We start from the raw sequence: 20,111 nt of genomic DNA, 5'->3' as shown, positions 1-20,111 counted from the left end.
TAGAGCCGAATTCAAACTGACATCAAGACAGCATTTGAGTAAATTGGAAATCAAGAAACCATGGTAAATGACCATAGAAATCAAGGGAAAACACTCTCTGGCTTGAGTCACATTCAAGAAGAACAAAAGAAGACAACTGTGATTATTGAAGATCAACCATCTCAGATCCAAGAACCCTACAGGACTTTATCAGAACATTGTCCTAGGCCTAACCATCTTCAAAGGTTTCATCCATGACTTTTAATCCATGAAATAGTCAGAAATGGGAATGTTGTTTGATGATTCCACATTATTCACAGCTCCTCAGAACATAAAGCAGTTGATACCTTGATGCAGCAAGACGTAGCCAATATTCAAACATGGTTTAATCAAGTAACCATCTCTGCCGCATACGTTGCCTGGCAATGATCAGCTCTAATCACCTACTGATGATGTGCAACTTCAATACTCTAGTGCTCAATATTGTCAAGAAAATTGATTGGACCAGCCACATAAATGTGGGTATTCTTCAAAGAGCAACTCACCTCCTGACTACCAAGGTCTTTCCACCATCACACTCTAGATTTGTTCAGCAATTTAACCACATCAGGAGCAATTGCTTGCCTAGGGCCAATGTATTGGGCCACTAATGTTCAGCAATAGCACCCACAACTTAGATATTAAACAAGAATCCAGGTAATTGGCTTTAGGGGATCCAATAGCATTATCCCCAGCTACTAACACAGAATCCTACTGGAAAGACTCATGCCAATAATTTCTCATGAGTGACATCACAAAGCCTAATTAACAGCTTTGGTTAACAAAAATCTATTAGCCTCACATTTAAGACTATTAGTTCCCCTGGCAGCACCTATGGAAAGCAGCTTCAAATTTCTGCCACCACTGAGGAGCAAATTACAATGCCATTTTAACCTTGGAACAGAGTTAAACATGTTCAAACATGAGGACAGTAAAAGGAATGGAAAAGCAGAAGAGGAGAATGTGAAAGAAAGTCAAAACAATTCTGAAGTCAAGGTTAAGGCAGAATAAAGGATACTTTGTCTCACATCTGACTTAAGATGCATCCAACACTGAGCACCCAAGCTAGAAAACATTCCATTCCCCAACAAACAAATTTCATCCAGTTACACACAAACCCAACCCCAAATGTATTATGCAACGGCAGCAATAGATTAATCAACAAAACTCTCATCCATGGATATGTAGCCCCAGCAGATGAACTAACCAGCTCCCCCTGTGGGAAAGTGGTATCACATACATTGATTGGTCAGAAATTATTATTTAAATAAAACTTGTAGTAACTTTAAACTGTATTTAAAATTTAAATCTTTAAAAACAATGGAATTATTTTTCTAATATCCAATAAGCCACAAATGAATAAGTATCAGCCTATTCATCCCACGGGACCTGTAGTGACAGTTCTTTAGACAAAATGAAAGCAATCTTAGATTAAATCCAAATTAATAATAGTGTCATCTTACATTATCATCTCCAATCAGTGCCTGCTTATTCATCACTTTCATTGCATAAACATCGTTGGTAGCTTTCTCACGGACGACCTGCACTTCCGCAAAAACACCACGACCAATCACGTTTTTCACCTCAAAATCACCAGCACAGGGTTGCAACTCCCGAATCTCAGTCAGAGTATCTTTGTCTACAAACAGAAAAGACAGTTTGAATTTACTGAAACAAAATATTCAATTTAACAACATAGGTATGCTAAAGGTTACCTGGGTTCAACATCATTAAATCTGTCGGTATTATACTGTCTGCATGATTCACTGAATTGGAGCACTCCATGTGAGGCAAACAAGGTCCTGGGAAATTAGTACTGGTTAGAATTGCTCTTCTCAAGAACAGCAGGGTGTGAAAGAGGAAGATCTCCCTTTCTCTCCCTCGAGCACATAGACAGTCTGTTGCTGTTGGATTACTTGCCTGTGTGGATGAGTGAGAGAGAGAACACCCACTCACTTAGGTTCCAGCACATTCTATTTGATCTCTCATTGGTTGGGTTATGTCCTGTTTTTTTGCCTACATATTATCAGATTATCCACTACCTTTCTGCCCAGCACTGACCGACATAAGTAACCTTAAAATAATTTAAATTGCTTTTATTAATTTGTACTCATTTAATATCTTTCTGATTATCACATCTTATTCCAACAAATACACTATTCATCAGAAATAGGGACAGAAAACCAAGACTGACAGATATACTTATCAGGGGAAGCAGAGGTTGGTACTCTTTTCTCCTGTAAAAGGTGGGCTGAGAGGTAACCTGACAGAGGTCTTTAAAATAAAGAGAGGGTGTCATTGAGGAGGGACAGAGAAAAGCTTTCTTCTCATGGGGGAAGTCCAAAGCCAGATATTGTAATACAAAAGAGTCACTAACAAATCCAACAGAGAAATTAGGGTAAAACTTTTTCACCCAAAAGTGTAGGTGAATACAAAACTCTGCCTCACATGTGGTTATACTGAAGGCCTATAGTATGCACGGTCCTCTATGTAACTTTAGACACCACACGTGCAATAAACAGACAAAAGTCAGAGTTTCAGAAACTGAAGGATGGAGGTTGGGTGGTAAGGAATATTCTCAGTTATCATTGTGTGGATACTTCATCACCTTCGGTTAAGAAAAATTTAGAATTTCACAATAACTGGCATCTCCAATTGAACTTTGCAATCATCTTTTCAGAAAAGGAAATAAACAGCCTATCCCCATATAATATCAGGATTGGAAATGATACAATACCATGCAGAGCCCCGTATCTCATATCAGAATTCCTACAGGTTATGCAACAAACCATCTCTGATCAGCATTTACCCAATGCATGAATACACCCTTACCAGGTTAGTAACAGATGGTTGAGGAATTGGATCTCTCCCTCACTGAAACGCAACTAATTATAAGGCAATTACACCTTTCCCTCAACATTTCCCTATCTGATTTTCCCTATGTTAAATGTCATTACAACCCAGCTACAGTCTATTGTATTCAACCAACTAAAATTAGGAAACAGTTTAGCTTGCAATATATTAAAAATACAATAATCTTGGAAAAAAGAAATGAGAATGTTATCAAAGCAACTGCTTGCAATATGATAAAGTACTCACACTTTTTCACAAAATTGGCCACATGTTTAATTTTCATCAGCTCGGGGCTAGTACATTCTTCAAAGAGGACAAGAATTGCATCAACAAGTCCTTCTCTGGTCAATAAGCAGGAAGACTGTTGTTGTATCCGACCCAGACATGGAGTCTTTCCCTGTAAATGTAGTGCAATTAATATCAGAGAAATCCGCACATAATTTCCACTTTAACAAAGGCATATGAAAGATGATAACTTGCATTTCTATATCACTTTTAAACTTTGTAGAACACATCACATTAAAGTAGGAAGAGCAGGCTACATGGCCTATCAAGCCTGCTCTGCCATTCAATAAGTTTATCCTGATCTGATCTTTGCCCTTGATTTCACTTAAACCCTTGAATTTCTCTACAAGAGCCTGAAAGCACATACCACCAGGCTCAAGGACAGCTTCTATCCCGCTGTTATAACACTACTGAATGAATCCCTAATATGATAAAATGAACTTTGACCTCAATCCACCTCATTATGACCTTGCCCGTTATTACCTACCTGCACTGCACTTTCTCTGTAACTATAACACTTTACTCTGCATTCTGTTATTGTTTTAACCTTGTACTACCTCAATGCACTGTGTAATGAATTGATCTGTATGAACAGTATGCAAGACAAGTTTTTCACTGTACCTTAGTAATAATAATAATAAATCAATTTACTTGAACATATTTAATGACTTAGCATCCACAACCATGTTTGAATACCAAGCCACAGAAGGAAATATTAGATATTGAGTGTCATAAGAGGTGAGCAATGGAAAGGCAAAGACACATAAGGAAGGAATTCCAGAGCTTAGAGCCTGGGCAGATACAAGCTTGGCCACCAATAGGGAGTCCTTAAAAAATAGAGGATATGTGCAAGAGGTCAGAATAGGAGGAGCACAAAGATCTGTGGAAGATTGCAGAACTGGAAGAGGAAACAAAAAAGAGGCAGGCTTAGTGCCAAGGTGATGAAGGGAAATGACAATAAAGATCAGCATTTGAAAACTGTGATATTGCCAGACTTGGAGTCAATGCAAGTTATGGGTGAATTAAACCATGAGATTTTTGATTGTCCAGCAATGCTTTCAATGAGATGAGTGTAACAGGGCACAAGAAGGAAGAGAGCAACAAAATGATCAAAACTAGGAGGTAGCTTGTGTCTGGACACAACTTTTCAGCAGTAGATGAGCTGAGGTGGGGTGAAGTTAGATAATTTTACAAAAGGGGAAGTAATGCAGATGCACAGTTGAAATCTCTTCCTGACATCAAATACAACACCAAAGTTGCAAACAATCTGATTTAACCTCAGACAGTTACCAGGGAGATGCATGGAACTGTGGCCAGAGTTTCAAGTGAACTCTGAAGACAACGGTTTTGATCTTTCCATTACATAGATGGAGGAAATCTCTGTTCATCCAGTACTGGATGTCAGCTAGCAAAAATTGGGGAAAGGGGTCAAGAGACATGACGGTGAGGTAGAGCTGGATGCCTTTGGTGTACATGTAAATGAGGTACAGCAAGTAAATGAATAATCGGAAAGTGATGAGGCTGGTCTGAAAACTCAAAAGTAATTATGGGGGAACAAAAAGAAAAGCCATTGCAAGCAATTTCCTGATAACAAATGAATTAAGAATGAAACTGGTGAGTAAAGTGTTGCCTATCTGCATAATACAGGAGAAGCATTGGTGAAATATAACTTAGTCAGCAGTGTCAAAAGCTTCAGATAGGTCAAGAAGCCCCAGGGTTTATAGATTACCATAATCACAGGCACATAGGATGTCATTTGTGATTTTGCTTAAAGGGCATTTCAGTACTGTGGCAGGTAAGGAAACCCAAATGTAAAAATTCAAACATGGAATTCTGAGACAGGCATGGATTTGGGACAAGATAGCACCTTCAAAAACCAAAGTAAAAGGAGATTATTTATTTTGTAATATCAGCTTGTGTACAGTCACAAAAGAACCTTCTGTAATCAAATGGTTATTACAATATAAGCAATCTATGCTTCTCATGGTAAGTAGACAAACAGCATGATGGGCCACATCAGGCCTGGTCTGGCTGCTTTACTTGCAGTCTCACATCCTTTTTGTGATACCATGGCTCTAACTGTCCTCCAGGCCTGGTTGCCTCAACCATTCCCCAAGGCAGAGCAGTTCACAAACAGTGACTAGGCCTCAGGTGGTGGATCCTAAGGCCCTGCCTTCAGACTACCCATTGATAGCTTACTTAAGCCAAGCTTTGAACAATTCTTAAACATCACTGATGATCAGACATAAAACATTATCCAAATTGATTCAAATAATTAAAAAACAACAGAAATATTACATAAAAACTCTAAGTACTAGAAATTATTTTAAACATTAAATAATTTAAAAGAAAATACTTAATAATCTTTCCAATCAGGATGTAAGAGCTGACTATCCCTGGTAAAAAGCCAAGGAGCCAGATGCAAAGCTCTTCTAGTCCCTCAGTGAAGAACATTTCTGCCCTTCCCCTAGACTAAGTGTTAAGACTGGCTGTGGAGCAGGAGGTCAGATGCACTGACATGGCAACACATTCATGCCAGTGCATCTGACTTCCTGCTCACTGCCGGCTTCCATGTTGCAATGTACATGTGGGAAGTTAGTAATGAACTGACCCACACACAGCAGTTAGCCAGTAGTTCTCTTCAGAACTACAGCTCATTCCAAGGTAACAAACAGGTTCCATTTTTACAGACATCCATAAGCCAATTTTGTCCACAAGTCAGAAAATACACAATCAATATGGTAACCATATCTCCACAGTATTATAATGAATGGCATCAAAAACACACAAGACTTATAAGAAAGAACAATTACCCAAAGTGGATGGGGGGGGGGGGGGAACCTAGTTCTGACATTCATAGAAATGAACATATGTATGTCAGATTTTTGAATTTAATAATTGGCTGTTTCAGAGTACATTGGAGAGTCAACCACATTGTGATCACATATAGGCCAAATTTGGTAAGAATGGCAGATTTTCTTCCCTGAAGGACATTAGTGCACCAGATGGGTTTTTACAATAATCCAACAGTTTTGTGATCATCATTACTATCCACTAGATTTTATTTTAATTGCAGATTATTAACTGAATTTAAATTTTAGAGCTGAAATTTGAATTCAGGTCCAGGCTTTTGAATTACTAGTCCAGCACACAACTGTTATGCCACCATTAACCTGTACCAGTTAAAATTCAATACATTCATACCCAAGGCCGTATCCAACCAGTTCAATATTTACACTGTCAATTCTTTTTCACAAGTGCTGATATGCTCTCACATATATCTATCTTCCTCTTGTATTTAATTCCAGTATTTAATCACCTCACTTTGTTTTGGTAGCCCCAATTTTCAAACATCAAGCCACAGGCTCACTAACCTGGAAAAACAGATTGAGTCTGGAACAACGATTGGTGATTGTTTCACCTGCTCCACTGTCTATAAGACCACGGCCACCGTATTTAAACTTCAACATCGCTCTAGGATTCACTAAAGAAAAAGAAAAACATTATTTTTGACAGTTACAGTTATTGTTTTTCCTTCTGATCTTTTTATACCCATCTGCTATTACCAAGAGGAAAAATGTTCCATTTCTCTGCAACCTTAAACTCAAGCATTTCCAAGTCAATTGTGCTGTGTTAAAGATTGAGTAAAAAAAATTTCCACCATACTGCACCACAAATGACTGTCAGGAGATTATAGTAACAGCTAGGCAGAGAATAAAGATTGCAGTTTTCCTCTTTGTTATAGAATTTTTTAAAAATTCAGCTCATCTCTTTTGTTCCCCATGCTAGCCAATCTTGTTACTGTTTAAACATGGGTTAGGAATGTTATTGGCAAGGTCAGCACTTCATGTTCATCCCCAATTGTCCTTGAGAGGGCAGCTACGACCCAACTTACTGAATCATGGCAGTCCTTGTGCTGGAAACATGAATCTTTATAGAACCAGGACTGCAAATCTCTGAACTTGCCACGAACTAAGGTCATATGCAAATAACACATGCAAATCTTTCACCACTCTAGTCTAGACTCTTATCCTGATAAAAGAATGGTATTATAAATCAAAAGCAACAAACTGAAAATGCTGGAAATCTGGAATAAAAATAGGAAATGCTGCATATAAACATAATGTCAGACAATATCTGTATTAAACTGAGTTAATGTTTCACATCAATGCCTTTCATTAGAACAGGGAATAGTTAGAGATGAAACACGTTTTACTGTGCAGGAGAAAATGGTAGGAGAAAACCAAAGGTATGGGAAGGACTGGTAGGCAGATTAAATAACAAATAAAGTGACAGTGCGAGGTTGAAGAAGGTGATACTGGGAATAAAATGTCTTTCTGACATAGGTTTAAAAAGACAGAAGGATTACAATAAGAATGTAGAGTGCTTGCTAGAAATGAGAAATATAAATTCTGGAAACACTCTTATTAAACTATTGAACTCAATTCTGAATCCAGAAGACATTAATGCAAATCAGAAGATGAGATGCTGTTTATCAAATTTACTTGAAGGTTCTTTATAACAATGTGGGAGGTACAGGACAGAGAAGTCAAAGCAGGAATGAGACAGAAAATTAGAGTTAGGTGACTGGAAGCTCAGAGTCACTTGCAGACCAAACATAGATGCTCTGCAAACCAGTCACCCAATCTACATTTGGTCTTCTCAGTGTATAAGAGGACATATCATGATCAATGAATAAAGCATACTAAACTGAAAGAAATACAAATAGATTGTTGCTTCGAGTAGAATGAGAGCCTGGAGCCCTGGACAACAGGAAGAAACAAGGTAAAAGGGCAAGTGTTATATGCCCTGTGATTGAACAGAAACTGTAGTTGATATTGGTGGAGTTGGAAGTGTGAACCTTTGCATCCCAGAGGAAAATGGACCATTTGGAATAGGAGAAGGGAAGCTACATCTGGTGATGGAATAGTGTTGCTGAAATTGCTGAGGATAATCTGTTGAATGTAAAGGCTGATACGATGAACTGTAGGAAGAGGAATTCTATCCTAGCCCTGGCAGTGCAGAGAAGGGAATGAGAGCGGAAATACAAGCAAACAAATAGACATGGTTGAGGACACTATCAATCATGGTGAAGGAGGATGTTAAACTGCATACAAATAGTTTTCTAGAAAGTAGCTTCAACAGACTAGATGCAACTGAAATTGGAAGAATGGAATTCTTACAGGAAGCAGTGTGGAGAAGAGTATAGTCGTAGTATCGACTGATTACTAGGCTAACCCACCAAATAGAAACAGAGCAGTCAAGGGAGGAAGAGTGAAAAAAATGGACAAAGTAAAGGCGAGTGCAGCAAAGGACCACATGTTGAGACCAGGAAGTTGCACCAATACAAACAATGTCGAGAGGGAGGGATCACAGGTAGGAACGAAATGGAGAACGTTTCGTTCATAACTTCAACGACATGATTTTCCAAAGGAATACCACCTACATGGAGGAAGTGAATGGAGTCAAAAGGGAAATCGTTCAGTGTGGGAATCAATTCAGCGAGTGTGATGTTGGAGTCATTCAACAGCCAGGATTCAACAGTTTATCGATTACAGCTTGGCGTTCAGCACCATCATTCCCTCAGTACTAATAATCAAACTTCAAAACCTGGGCCTCTGTACCCCCCTCTGCAACTGGATCCTCAACTTTCCTTTTGGGAGACCTCAGTCAGTGCGGATCGGAAGTAACACCTCCTCCTCACTGACGATCAACACAGGCACACCTCGAGGATGCGCGCTTAGCCCACTGCTCTACTCTCTCTACACTCATGACTGTGTGGCTAAGCACACCATCTATAAATTCGCTGATGACGCCACTGTTGTTGGTAGAATCTCAGATTGCAAGGAGTAGGCTTACAAGAGGGAGATAGATCAGTTGTTGAGTGGTGTCACAAAAACAACCTTGCACTTAATGTCAGCAAGACCAAGGAACTGATTGTGGACATCAGGAAGGGGAAGTCAGGAGAACACACACCAATGTTCATTGAGGGGTCAGCTGTGGAAAGGGTGAGCAGCTTCAAGTTCCTGGGTGTCAACATCTCAGAGGATCTATCCTGAGCCCAACATATCAATGCAATCATGAAGAAAGGCACACCAGCAGCCCTACTTGATTAGGAGTTTGAGGAGACTTGGTATGTCACCAAAGACTCTTGTAAATTTCTATAGATGTACACTGGAGAGCATTCTGACTAGATACATCACAGCCTGGTATGAAGCCTCCAATGTACAGCATTGCAAAAGGCTGCAGAGGGTTATAGACTCAGCCAGCTCCATCATGGGCACAACCCTCCCCACCATCGAGGACATCTTCAAGAGGCTGTGCCTCAAGAAGGCAGCATGCATCATTAAGGACCCTCACCATCTGGGATATGCCCTCTTCTCGTCACTACCATCAGGGAGGAGGTGCAGGAGCCTGAAGACCCATACTCAATGATTTAGGAACAGCTTCTTCCCTTCTGACATCAGATTTCTTAACGGTCCATGAACACTACCTCGTTATTCCTTTTTCTGCACTATTTATTTATTTTGTAATTTATAGATTATGTCTTTGCACTGTACTGTTGCTGCAAAACAACAAATTTCATGTCATACATCAGTGATAATAAATCTGATTCTGAGGGCAACTAATTGGGCTTCTGTACAAGTGAAGGTCTCTTAAACCATCCTGTTGATGGAATAGAAGTATAAAGCAGTTTATGCATTGAGGAAGGGCATCAAAAGTATCACACACACAGTTAGTAAGGGACTGACCAAGAAGATTAAAAAAAAAGCAGACAAGATTGGAAAAGAATGACTTCTTTGGGTCAATTAAAGGCTAAGACAATCAATCAGTCTCCTGGGCTAGTCCTGATTGTGAAAGTTAAGGGACAAGGTAGAAGTGGGCCATTTGTGGTCGGTAGCTATGGACTTATGAGGAAAAGATCACTGAGCAAAATGAGGTCAGCGACTGTCTAAAGAATAGTGGCCCAAGAACCAACACCAACATTGGTATTAAATCTGTGGGCAAGATCAAGGCTGTTGTTGTTTGGTAAACTAACTACAAACTTGCAGAGGCTGAAGGCCAGCTCTAAATGGCTCCTCAAACCTTCCTCTGGACCATGATCCCAGTATGAAACATCATGCCATCATTCTTCCAGACAATCACTGACCTCTTTTCCAAGCCTTCCCATTCACACGCAGGCCACATCTCATGTAACATTGCAACACTTCAGGTCCCTGCCACCACTTTTGAATTTTTTTTATTTCTCTGGCTCTAACCATCTCATTTCTCTGAGGCTATCCAATGCCTTTACACCTCTATTCCTCACCAAGACTGCTTGCACATCGTTCACTTCCTCCTTAGAGGCCAAACCCATCCCCCTCCACCATGTTCACCTGGTTTCACTTGTTCTCACATTGAACCACTGTGTCTGTAGGCTACATTTGCTTTCTCCAATTAAAAGATGTTGCTATGGGAACCAGAATGAGTCCAAGCTACACATCTATCTGTGGGATGTGTGAAGCATTCTCTATTTCAGTCCTGCTCAGGTCCCCTCCCTCACCCGTTTTTCTAGTACATTAAAAATAATATCAATTCTGCTTCCTGCTTTCATACTGCTAGAAAATGTCAGCACATTTTCCATGAATTTTCACTCTGCTCTCACTTTCACATGCTCCATCTTCGACTCTTCCCTTCCTCAACTTCACTGTCTCCACTTCAGGGAATAAACTACTGATCAATATCCACTACAATCACACTGATTTACACAGTCACTTTGACTACTCCTCCTCCCACCCTCCTTTTTGCAAGAACACCATTTCATTCTCCCAACTTCTGTCTCCTTCACATCTGTTCTGACAATGTTACCTTCCATGCTACTGCTTGTAGTGGATTTTCTTGCTCTTCAACCAAGAATTCCTTACCACCGTTGGTCACGTGGCCCTCAATTGTGAACCTTCCATGTCCTGCACTTATGCTCTCATTCCACTGCATTCCTACAACCAGACTGGGATCCTCTCCTCATCTTCCACCTCACCAGCCTTCACATTCAACAAATCATCCCGTGAAACTTCTGGCATCTCCAGCATGATCTGACAGACACATCTTTCCCTCTGCTCCTTTTTCAGCATGCCGTAGGGAACATCCTCTCCAGGCACTCTGGGTCATTCTACCATCTCCATCAACACCCACCTTCCATCCCATAGGATTTTCCTGTGCAACTACAGGCTATGCAACATCTACCATTTTACCACCTTCATTCCCATTGTCCAGGGATGCAAGCACTTTTTTCCATGTGACCCAATAATTTGTTTCTAATTGCTTCAATCTAGTATACTATGATCTAGTAGACTACAGTCACTGCTCAAAATCTGGTCTATTCTACTCAGAGGAGACCAAAGTCTGATTGGTTAAGAGCTCCACGTCACACCTCTGATTGAATCTCAGAAATGACCCTCAGTGTTCAGTTGCCTGTGACCTTAATTTTCTGTGTCACAACTACTTTGAGCTCTCTGTCCACAGTTTGGAGGTGTAACTACAAAATAATTGTTTAAAATTCCTCCGGTAATCTTAGCTAATCTTCCCCATTACCATCTTCTTTCACTTTTCACTATCAGCTCTTGCAATTTAATCTCACCTGTCTTCCATGCTATCACAGACTTTCCCTTCTCTCCTCCCTTCCCCTTTCTCTGCATCTTAAAATGTGTTTGATCTCTAACTGTTCAAAGTTGTGATGCAGGGTTACTGTCTCAAAATATTAGGCCATATCACACTGCACCCGGCCCATGCTTCTGTGTTGCATGGGATGCCTGTGGTCACACTTACCTTTTGCAGCCACATCTCTGAAAGTGCTGTCAGAAGGTCTTTTCCACTGTTTCTAGGTGTCTGATGATCAGAGCCATTTAGAAACAGTTGTGAAAAAGTTTAAAAACCATATAAAATTAAAAAAACTTAAAACCCCACTCAATGTATGCAAATTATTTTACTTAATATTAATATTGTTAAAGCTAAAAAAAAACTTACCTTTACTTCATATGAATGCGGTGGCACTAGATACGCCAGCAATGGCTAGCATAAGCCTGAGGGGGCAAGGGGCTGTTCAGCCCAGTATTTAATAGAGCATCTCTAGACTCAGTGTTGAGTCCAGAGGCAGAATGGGAGGTCAGATCATTTATACTTCTGTACCAGAGAGCACAGGCACAGTCCAAAAATGCCAGTTCGCTGTCAGCACAATCAGGCCTGTTACTTCTGCTTCTCTCTTCACAGGTGCTGCCTGATCTGCTGGGCATTTTCAGCACTTTCATTATTTTATTTCAACATTCTAATTCAACTCATCCTCCAATATACATCCTCTGGGATGCGAGTAGGAATGGAAAGGTCCTTCTTAGTTGTTCTGAAAGAACAGACACGGTGAAGTCAAAAAAACACTCCTTATACAATCTTGAAAAGAGCTATGGCACAATTTATACCCATGGAGAAGACAGACAGATCAATTTGATTGAACATTTTATTCAAAATATAGCACTGCTGGAAATGAAGTCATCTCCCAGTAATGCAATGAAGTGTCAGCTGGGCTATTTACTCAAGTCTCCAGGGTGAAACTTCAAACTATCTCTTTGTAATTCAGATGCAAGACTGCTACCAATGAGCCAAAGCTAACACCAAGGGGTAGCATGCCAGCTCCTCAATCCTGTTAGATTTTTAGAATAATCAACAGCTTTTGAGGTTCCATTCCAGTACTAGTCAGGATTTCATAAATTAGCTGTATCCGCACAACTTATTATTTGAACGCAGCCACTGGATTGCTGGTATTGTATAGAAGCAATATGTGATTAAAAGAACTAATCCTCATTCTTACTTTTTCCTTAGGCAGTCCCTCAGGATCGAGGGTGATAGGCTTCCAATCTTGTTCTTTAAGTTCTGAGGTGACTCTTGGACCGACATGGGATCTGCAGACACAGCTACAGGTGGGGCAGGAGATACATGGCAGACCCAGCACATGGGTAGTTTGGAAGCTGGTTTACTCCCTCCAATGTTTATGCTAGACGTGGCACATGGACTACAGGTTCTTTGTGCACACCTGAACGCTCTTCAATTTTGGGCAGTCACAGGCCAAGGAATCCCAGGAATTGATTGGGATTTTATACTTCTTCCAAAGAGGCTTAGAGAACAACCTTGAATCATTTTCCCTGTTCACTTGGCAATCTCTTCCTATGGCACAACTCAGAATACAGGGTATTTTTTTGGGGGACTCTGGTGCCAGGCCTGTATATGATGTGGCCTCATCAATGGAGTTGATTGAGTACATTAGGGCATCTGTGCTGAGGATGTTGGCCTGGGAGAGGATGCTGGTATTGGTTTGCTTATGATATTACACCAGTGCTCTGGGGAGCATAGAGGGGGCAGGTGTGCTCAGAGAAGGAGGTAGTATAAAAATCAGAGGGAGGAAGTCAGGGAGCAAGAGGACATGCAAAGAGAACAGATTCAAGGAATCCTCATTACAGTGTGATGTAGATCTTCATTAATAAAAGCACCTCCTAATAGATTCATAAAATGATACAGCACAGAAGGAAACCATTCAGCTCATCACACCTCTGCCAGCTCTTTGAACAAGCTCCCCAAGTAGCCCCATTGTCCTACAATTTCTTTCAACTCCCTTCAGGAAGTCTAGTATTAAATCTGCTTCCACCATCTTTCCAGGGATTCCTGTCCAGACTTTACATAAATAAAATTATAAATTAGTCATAGCTGATCATGGGCCTTTCTGTCACAGAAAACATTTTCTCCTTATTTAATCTATCAAAGCTCTTTATGATCTTGAACATCTCCATTAAATCTAAAGTTAATTTTATGAATTCCAAGGAAACAACACTTCTGAGGAAGTTCTGTACACCTGGAAGCATCCACTTCCCTGTTGGCATCTTGCAAATGTCATCTACACCCTGTCTGAGGCCTTGACTCCCAAATCCCACAACTGGACAAAATACTCCAGAGGGGGTATAGCCTGTGACTTAGAAGGATTTTGCAAAATTTCCTTGCCTGACAATCATTAGAAAGTTGGCTCCAACTCAACTTCTAAATTTAATTCTGTTGCTTCAGGCTACATATACCCACCTGGGAAAGGCAATGTCGACTACTCAATTAGCATTATATTAACATGGCTTTTCTAGTTTAACTATGGGTTCACTGGTTTCCTTGATTCTTGAAACTCACCAATGAAATCAAGGCTAGAGCATGATGGCAATTAAGGAGGCAGAATACACAGTAGGGAAGAATGACTAAGTAGTAAAACCTCCATTTCTTTATTGACTGCTTGTGTTTAGAGGTAGAATTTGGTCACCACTTTGATATGCAGATACATTGGATCAGCATTAGTAGCTGCATATCTTTCTTGAAACTCAAATGAAGAGCATGGTACACAGCAGCAGGAGCACAAGGCAAAAGAACCACCATTGGCTATACCTCATACACCTTCAGCTCCAATGGAGAGCATATCGACAACAGTTGCCATTTATAAGAGGCCACACAAAGAGTATAGGCAGAGCATAAGCTTCCTGGACCTGTCAAAACATCAGTGTTTGAGAAGACATAGATGATAGCACTTTTGCAATCTGCTGGAACCATCAATATGAACACCAGTAATTATGTTTTAACAGTGGCAATACAAATCATAACCATCCTAAAAATCTTTACTGCTGGGTCCCACTGTCCATTCTGCCTGAGATTTGGGAGATCTCTAGAGGTTCAGAAGGTATGATCTTGGGTTTATGGCTGCATGCACCACTCAAGCACAGACACAGTTAAACACTCCTAGACCATCCACTAGTATTGATTAACCACAAGGATTTCACCAATATGCAACCATAAAAAGACCTTCATACAAGTATGCACAGGAGTCTAGGCCATGATTATTTTGTTCTGTGGCAGTTGATGCTCACTGACATTTCCATGCCTCAACCCAAACAGGGTGGCTGTTCATATACAAGGTATACCTACTTAAAACATGGCTAACGAGATCCATGAGCAATCCAGCAAATGAGATGGAGGGTCAATATTAAAAACAATACAAATTATGACACCGAACAAGCTGTTAGCACGGTGATTACTGAAATTGCCTAATCTGAAATGCAGAATGGGGGGTCAGAACTAATTAGCAATTTGTGAGAAAGAAGGAAACACTCATCTCAGCCACCACGTTCATGTCCCCTCTCACCATCATTTTTCTACTGCTCCAACTCACACTTCACTATCAATAAGCTGAGGAAAACTTTGTCGTAGATCAGTAGGACAATAAATGGCTACAGTTAGAGTAACATGTGGCATCAAGCCATCATTGAAGGCTTATATGGTTTCACATGATATTCCATGCAACTGTCCAGCCTTTCAATGGACAAACGCATCATCACAAAGATCTGTAGAATCATACCACTTCGGTTTAAGTCAGTCTCTTCCAATCTCACAGTGTTACTTGCACAACACATGAACATTCTTTGCAAGTACATTGTAAGTATTCTGCTTTTTGATGTTTTCCCACTCTCAAGTTGTTGGAGAAACAAAGCACCAGTGCAAAGAAAACAATCAAACATTGCTTTAGTGATGCCCACGAGGATCTGAAGCCCAGTTTATAAGGCCCCACAGGAAGTTACTCTTTTCAAAATGTTGAGGTACAAATGACCTGGGGACCTAGTGCACAAAAGGTTAACATTTGCATACATGGAACGTTGGCATTTATTGCAAGGTAAGAGAATATAAAGGGAGATCAAATTTAGATGAAACTTTACAGGGCACTGGTGAGACCTAAAGAAGTGCATATAGTTTTCGTGTCCATATTTAAGAATGGATGTGCTTGCATCAGAGGCAGTGCAGCAAAGGTTCACTAGCTTGTTCCCTGGGATGAAGGGATTAATGCATGAAGAAAGGTTGAGCAGATTGCACCTATGTAATAAAACCCCAATAATCCAGCACCCTCGGGAATTTGGTCTTGGCAGACTAGCAGATTTTCTAATTAATACCCCAAAACACATTTCACATTAAAAACATATTGCACAAAAAAATTTTCAGTGAACTTAAAAGGAGTGGGAAACTGAGCCCCTGTGAACATAGAATATATAATAGAGCACAGGAACAGGCCCGTCAGCCCACCATGTCTGTGCTGACTCTGGTGCCAATCCAAAGTAACCCCGCCTGCCTGCATGTGGTCTGTATCCCCCTATTCCCTGCTTATTCATGTGTTTATCTAAATGCCTCTTAAACATCGGTATTGTATCTGCTTCTACCACCTCCCCAGGCAGTGTGATCCAGACACCGATCATTCTCTGTGTAAAACATTCTCACAAATCTTAAACTTTCCCCCTCTCACCTTAAAGCTATGCCCTCTAGTATTTCACATTTGCACCCTGGGAAAAAGACTGTGTTTACCCTATCGATGCCTCTCATAATATTATATACTCCTATCAGGTTGCTCCTCAGCCTCCAATGCTCCAGAGACAGAGGTTACTATCCTCTGTCTTCTATGACCAAGCCAATTTTGGATCCAACTTACCAACTCACGGTGAATCCTACGTGACTTAATCTTCTGGACCAGCCTACCATAAGGGACCTTGTCAAGTGGTTTACTAAAGTCCACGTGGACAACATCCACTGCCCTGCCCTCATCAATCATCTTCGTCGCCTCCTCAAAAAACGCATTCACTTTTGTGAGACAGGACCTCCCCCATCACAAAGCCATGCTGATATCCCTAATAAATCCCTGCTTTTCCAAATGCAAGTAAATCCAGTCCCCAAGAATCTTCTCCAATAATTTCTCTACCACTGACATAAGGCTTACCAGCCTATAATTCCTTGGTTTGTCCCTATTGCTCTTCTTAAACAAAGAAACAACATTGGCTATTCTCCAGTCCTCTGGGATCTCACCTGCAGCTAAACAGGATGCAAAGATCTCAGTCAACGTCCCCATCAATCTCTTCCCTTGCTTCCCTCAGTATCCTGGAATAGGCTCTGGCGACTTATCCATTTTAATGTATTTCAAGAACCCATCACCTCCTCCTACTTAATATCAACATGCCCTTCCCTAATCTCACCATCATCCATGTCCTTCTCCGTAGTGAATACCGATGTGAAGAACTCATTTAGCATCTTGCCCACTTCCTCTGGCTCCAGGACCTACCCTTTCCCTAGCTACCCTCTTGCACTTAACATACATATAAAATGCCTTGGGATTCTTTTTAATCTTACTTGCCAAGGATATTTCATGGCCCCTTTTAGCCCTCCTAATTTCTCGTTCAAAGTTCATTCCTGCTTCCTTAATATTCCTCAAGGGACTTGTCTAATTTCAGCTTCCTAAATATGGCTCCTTTTCAACTAAACTTACAATATTTCTTGTCATCCAAGGTTCCCGACCCTTGCCATCATTATCTTTCACCCTCACAGGAACATGCTGGTCCTGAACTCTAATCAACTGGCATTTAAGAGTCTCACATGTCAGATGTGGATTCACCCCCAAACAGCAACCCCCATCTACTTTCTCCAGCTCCTACCTAATACTGTTGTAATTAGCCTCACCCCATTTTAGCACTTTCACTCAAAGATCAGTCATACCCTTACTCATAACTATCTTAAATCTTATGGAATTATGGTCACCATTCCTAAAATGCTCCCCCACTGAACCTTTCATAACCTGGCCAGGCTCATTCCCCAATATAAAATCTTGTACAGCCCCATCCCTTGTTGGACTATCTACATGCAGCAACACAAAATGCTGGAGGAACTCAGCGGGTCAAGCAGCACCTATGGAAGGAAATGAACAGTCGACATTTCAGGTCAAGACCCTTCATCAGGACTGGAAAGAAAGAGGGCAGATCCAGTATAAAATGGTAGGGGGAGGGGGTGCAGCAAGAGCTGGCGGGTGATAGGTGAATCCAGGTAAGAGGGAGATGATGGGTGTGGGGGGGGGGGAGAGGGGTAGTGGAAATGATATACATATCAACATATTGTTTCATGAAACAATCTTAGATGCACTTAACAAATTCTGCCCCATTCAAGCCCCTGGGGCGAAGGGAGTCCGTCAATATTGGAGAAGTTGAACTCACCCACTACAATAACCTTGTTTTCACATCTTTCTATGATCTGCTGATATATCTGCTCCCCTAGCTCTCGTTGTCTATTGTGTGACCAATAGTACATCATCATGATTGCAACTTTCTTATTCCTGAATTCTACCCGTATGGCCTCACTGGATGAGCCCTCCAAGATGTCCTCTTTTGATACAGCACTGATATTCTCCCTAATCAGTAATGCAACTCCCCAACTTCTCTGACATCCCTCTCCGTCACGAGTAAAACATCCGTACCCTGGAACACTTAGCTGCCAGTCCTGCCCTTCTCTCAACCATGGTTCAGCAATGGCTACAATATTCTAGTTCCATGTACTAATCCAGGCTCTGAGCTCACCTGTCTTACCCGCTATACTCCTTGCATTAAAGTAAATACACTTTGGACCATCATTCCTGCCGTGTTCATTATCCTGGCTCTACCTGTTTTTTGCTATTAGACCTACTTGGCTTGACCTCTACCTTCTCCTCAATTACTCCACCTGCAGACCTCCTGCTCCAGTTCTCACTCCACCTCCACAGTCATTTACATCCTCCCAAGAGGCACTAGCAAACCTCCCTACAATGATATTGGTGCCCTTCCAGTTTAGCTGCAACCCATCCTTCTTGTACCGGTCCCACCTATCCTGGAAGAGATCCCAATAATCCAGGTATCTGTACCACTCCCTCCTTACACTAGCTCTTTAGCCAATCATTCAACCATCTTCCTATTTCTAGCCTCACTAGCACATGGGCACAGGGAGTAATCCCAAGATTACAACCCTGGAGATCCTGCTTTTCAACTTGAACCTTGAGTACAATGCAAGCATTGGAAACAGAACCCAGTGATTTTCAATTTGTAAGTTTCAGTTTGTTAAAACAAGCTGAAACACACAAGCACCAGACCCCAGTTTCAGGCGTACACTCGGCCAACAGTCTGGACCCCTGCTCACACTCCAGACTAATACATGACCCAGATATTGAACTGTCAGGATTTTGGAACAATGGGATATTGGATTAGTAGATTTATTGAAGCATAGAAATACGAGAGGTGATATTGTCAGATTCTGAAGGAAGACAGGACAGATATTGGGAGGATGCTTCCCCTCGACCAAAGGGAGCACAATTTGAGGATAAGGGAATCGCTCAGAGGTGAGGAGGAATTTCTCCTTTCAGACATTTGTAGATCATTAGAATTCACTACCCCAGACAATGGTGGAGGCAGAGTCATTGAAAGTATTCAAGGTGGAGAGTGACTACAGGGGCTCAAGGGGTATTTAAAAAAAAACATCAGAAAGTAGCGGTGAAGGTTGGATCAGCCATAATCTTATTGGATGAAGCAACAGGTTCCAAGGGCCTACTCCTACATCTCTTATGTTCTTCCCCCCCCTTTTCTTCACCATCTGCTCCTGGTCTCGTGATGTGCAATTCACTAGGTAGCCTCATATACTCATTCACGTGAGACATGGGAGGTGCAAGCAATGCTGGACTGAGAGCAAATGGATATACTTGCAGGGTTAGCTGGTACAAAGAGAAGACACTTATAGTGTTGAAATGATATGTGGACACAGGTAATGCACTTCTTTATTAGATCGTTAAAACTGCTTTTGATATTGAATCCACGAGTGCAACACCATGGTCCTGCAACTGACACGTTCGATAGTGTCCAGCCACACCTGCATTAGTGAGATTCTTCCTCATCTCAAAAGGAGAAAGTAACTTCTGGCAGGTCATTATTATCCAAACATCACATCCTCAGAGGCATCATTAAAACAGCCTTAGATTGTCTTGATTCATTTGCACCAGTACTTTGTCTCTCCATGGCAACTGCAACTGTTTCAAGTTACATATTTGGAACATCGCTTTAAAGACCAGAGCTGTAATCAGC

General features: G+C 41.1%; 1 protein-coding gene across 1 annotated transcript in view; it reads right to left on the bottom strand.

Moving 5' to 3' along the window:
* The window catches only part of LOC127579322 (citron Rho-interacting kinase-like), a 196,458-nt gene that overhangs the window by 175,166 nt on the left and 1,181 nt on the right, over nt 1–20,111 (bottom strand). The window contains 3 exon segments of the mRNA XM_052032041.1: nt 1,482–1,657; nt 3,118–3,268; nt 6,531–6,640. Of these exon segments, the coding sequence (XP_051888001.1) occupies nt 1,482–1,657; nt 3,118–3,268; nt 6,531–6,626 (423 nt within the window). The 5' untranslated portion in view covers nt 6,627–6,640.

Source organism: Pristis pectinata, chromosome 17 (assembly GCF_009764475.1).
Source record: "Pristis pectinata isolate sPriPec2 chromosome 17, sPriPec2.1.pri, whole genome shotgun sequence".
Classification (NCBI taxonomy): domain Eukaryota; kingdom Metazoa; phylum Chordata; class Chondrichthyes; order Rhinopristiformes; family Pristidae; genus Pristis; species Pristis pectinata.
Note: the sequence above shows the minus strand (reverse complement) of the source record. Positions and strands in the feature narration are given on the sequence as shown.